At 50.2% G+C, this 3,953-nt stretch overlaps 1 protein-coding gene across 1 annotated transcript; it reads right to left on the bottom strand.

Annotated features, from left to right (window-relative positions):
* Positions 1–1,235: 1,235 nt before the first annotated feature.
* On the bottom strand, positions 1,236–3,426 carry LOC125236802. The gene has a single exon (XM_048143730.1). The coding sequence runs from the start codon at positions 3,424–3,426 to the stop codon at positions 1,918–1,920; it is 1,509 nt and encodes a 502-aa protein (XP_047999687.1). The 3' UTR covers positions 1,236–1,917.
* Positions 3,427–3,953: the final 527 nt, after the last annotated feature.

The raw sequence follows: 3,953 nt of genomic DNA, 5'->3' as shown, positions 1-3,953 counted from the left end.
CCTCGGGTCTAATCTTATAAGCTAAATAGAACCCAATTTGTATTTTTCGATTGCGTATAAACTAGCTTTACTTACAAATGATGAGCAAGCACGCATACTAAAAAGGACTTTTCTAACTAAACAAGTCACGGCTAGGGAACAAATCAAATTATTTTATTGAATATTTTTCGATTTGTTCTTTTTTTCAAGTAGTCACACTACTATATATAAATTATAAATTTAAATAGATATCATACACGAAAGAAAAAACGACAGGGCTCACTGGTGGCCGAGCCGGGAATCGAACCCGGGTCTTCAGCTTACGCGGCTAAGCCGTAGTAGTGTGACTACTTGAAAAAAAGAACAAATCGAAAAATATTCAATAAAATAATTTGATTTGTTCCCTAGCTGTATAGATGGCAGTACCATCTCTCTCGCTATATCGTAATCCTGCAAAGGATTCGTATAGGAGGTGCAAGCACTAATTGCTCGCCCTTAGAGTTGGTCAAAGGCGCCTAGCCTTATCAGAGATAACATACACTAGAGAAATTTCATCGGGTACCACGGCGGGCGGGTTGTCTAGTGGTGAGGACGTTAGCCGCGTAAGCTGAAGACCCGGGTTCGATTCCCGGCTCGGCCACCAGTGGGCCCTGTCGTTTTTTCTTTCGTGTATGATATGATGATATCTATTTAAATTTATAAACAAGTCACAATAAAATAAGGTATTAATACTATGATGATAATAATACCCTGTAAATAAACCTATTGATTGAAATGTTTTAGTAATAGAGTTGTAGATATTACTTTTAATATCGTTGTAACCGGAGTCTACCGTATATTTCAAACTATATTTTTTAAAAGAAAGGTAAAATGGAGATCTTGGTTTTCTTACATCAATTGCTTGTATTACTAGGGGCTCTGGGAGCTGTAGACCTTTCGCGACATGCCTAGAAAACGCAACTGACGAATCACATTCAAACTACACAAGCCTTTTTTAGCAATTTCCGATTTTACCAAATTTCCAAAAACTGGATAAAAATGATCTTCATCGTGCAAGTAATACCTCCTACGATATCATCAACACCAGAATTCTTAAAGGTAATGGTAATTATTGCGTAGTACGGACATTTACTAAAAATCCTCAAAACCGGTTAATAACCGGTTAACCGGTTTTAAAGGAAAAGTCTCGGTTATTAACCGGTTTTTTAAGTTAACCGGTTTTTGCATACCCTAGTGGGCGGCGCTTTCAGCGGGGAGCGGAAGTGGCCATACTGTACGATAGTAATCTTTATTATACTGTGCCTATACTATACACTTAGTTCAGAACATCATTTTGCTAAAATTTCCAGAAGATGCCCCAACTTATTTGAGTAGCTATGCAAATGGAAAGCAAATGTGTGGTATCCAGGCAGAGAAGTGTCACGCGTCACTTGACGTGTCCAGAAAGTAATCAGGGTAACAGGGAAAAGCTCTGGCATTAACATTTATGATTAATAGAGAAGAATAGAGTAGATTGGGTAGTAAATAATGTGAATGAGAGAGACGACAATACAAAAATAAATGGTCCATTCATCATGGACTCAAATAAAAACAATAAGGTCAGATGAGAAGGATTATTAATTTACTATTCTCGACGTTTCACAAACATATCAACAATCACTCAACAATCAGTAATACAATTTTTACAATACCAAACTCGATTACATCAAATTTATGCAACACCGGAAGAAAGAGTGAGAAAGTGTTTTGCTGTTATAACGCAACAAGATGTATATAAGCTCTGATGCTTTTCTTGTTGGGGCGATCCAACGTATCGTCTTGCGGAACATGTTAGTGGGTAGAATAGGAATAGAAAGGTTTAATGTGTTGTAAAAACAGAACTCGTGACGGGTTTAAGAAACCAAAGTTCCGCCGCTGCGGGGCTCAGAGCTCGGAACATCAGGCAAGACTCTCAGGCGGCGTTAACTGCAGGTCGGCGAGCACGGCGGCGACGCGCGGCACGAGGCGCGCTGCCCAGCGCCGCAACGCTGTGTCCCGCACCGGCGCGCCGCCGCCGCCGCCGCCGCCGGGCCCGCGGGCGCCGCGGTAGTGCTGCAGCCGCGCCTGCGCCGGGGCGATCGCGTGGCTCGTGCACGCCCCGCTGAGGCACACTCGCGGGAAGTGGTTGTGCAGCGTCAGCACGCGCCCCGTCTCGTGGAACGCCTTCACGTGTGTCCCCGGCGCGGACAAGTTGCGCACGCGGTACACCTGCTGCAGCATGTACATGTGCTGCGGCACGCCCGGCTCCAGCTCCGGCGTCTCCAAATAATACAAGTTCGACACGTGGTAGGATGACAGTGGCGATTTCCAGGTAGCCCGGGTGAGCTCGGCCAGAGGCAGCACCCGTTTCAGCAGCGAGCTCCAGTCGGGGTCCTGCAGCGGTACGATCACCTCGTCCACGTCCAGCAGCGCCAGCCAGCGGTACTGGTACATGTGCCGGTACAGGCAGTCGTTGTACGACACCAGCTCCATCCGCCGCTCGTGCATCGTCTTCTTCTTCTTCAGGTACTTGTCCCGCAGGCGCGGCGCCCAGCCCCGCCCCGCCCCGCGCTCGGCCGGCAGCGTGATCGGCGTGACCTCCACCGCGCCCCGCGCGCGGTAGTACTCGAGCACTTTGCTCATGTTGGGGTGGACTTGAACTTGGTAGAAGAATACTTGGTCGGCACCGAGCAGCCGCACAAGCTCGATCCACTCGACGAGACGCACGGATAGGTCGTCGCGAGGGAAGTCGAGGCCCTTGACGCAGACGGCTAATTCCTTCTGTGAGCAATCAGGCGGAACGTCAAACTGCACTTGCAGGCAGTTGGTGGCTTGGTCGCACGGGCGCTCCACCAGCGACACGGCGGCGGGCCGCTTGGCGCGCGCGGCCACCGGCAGCACGCACGCCAGCAGGTACGGCTGCAGCTCGCCGGCGCGGGGTCTGCTCCACTTGCTGTTCCACACCGGAGTGTGCTCCACCACTTCCACGACGACGTCGTCGGCCCGGTCCTCGTACCACAGCTGGCAGTGCGTGGTGGTGGTGCGGTTGGTGCGGCCGCGCACGGCCAGCAGCCGCACGGCGGGGCCGAGCCGCGACGCGCTGCGCACGTCGAGGTAGGCGCCGTACAGCAGGACGTCGCCGCCGCTCGAGCGCAGCGTCTGCCAATACGCGTCGGAGAGTACGAGCTCGCAGGCGGAGGGGGCCCGCGCGCAGGCCTTCGTCTGGGACGAGTGGTTGTAGCGGCTGCGTTGTTTGTGGGCCAGTTGCCAGTAGGTGGGCGGGGCGGCGGGCCGGGGGGCGCGGCTGGGCGCGGCGCGCGGCGCGAGCAGGCGCGACAGGCCCAGCACGGCGAGCCCCCACAGCGCCAGCAGCAGCGCGCGCGCCGCTCGCGCCCGCCACCCGCCTCGCCACGACAGCGCCATCGCCATCGCCATCGCCATGCATTATAACTGGAACGCACAACACTTTCTTAGACTTATTCATTATTCTAGTTATAAGTACTAAGAAGCCATACTATAAAAAAATTAATATTTATTAATAGCGGGTGAGCGGAGCATGGACACTCAACTGTTACAAGTATTCCTTTTAGATCTTAGATCGATCTGTTAGATAGGATCTCAATGTCAGACTTAATATTATATTTTTTTTTATTTAAGGTAAATTTTAAAGAATTAAAAAAAAATGTCACTACGAGTATCGTAAACATCTAGATAAAACTTTGTTGTTGTGTGTTACGAGTACCTTAATCAACGAGCACCGAAATGGTTCCTGCAAACTCCCTCCTCGATGCCGCGACATCGAAGTACGCCGTGGTAACTCGCACGGGTATCGTATGTAGCGTGCTAACATGGACCGGAATCTTTATGTAGTGTGCTAGTAACGTAAATTTCAAGGAAATCAACAGTTCCCTTACGGCATCCTACATCCGAGTGTTGAGTGGCTAAACAAGTTGGAA

Source organism: Leguminivora glycinivorella, chromosome 19 (assembly GCF_023078275.1).
Source record: "Leguminivora glycinivorella isolate SPB_JAAS2020 chromosome 19, LegGlyc_1.1, whole genome shotgun sequence".
In the NCBI taxonomy this organism is placed as follows: Eukaryota; Metazoa; Arthropoda; class Insecta; order Lepidoptera; family Tortricidae; genus Leguminivora; species Leguminivora glycinivorella.
This window is presented reverse-complemented; position numbering and strand designations above follow the sequence as displayed.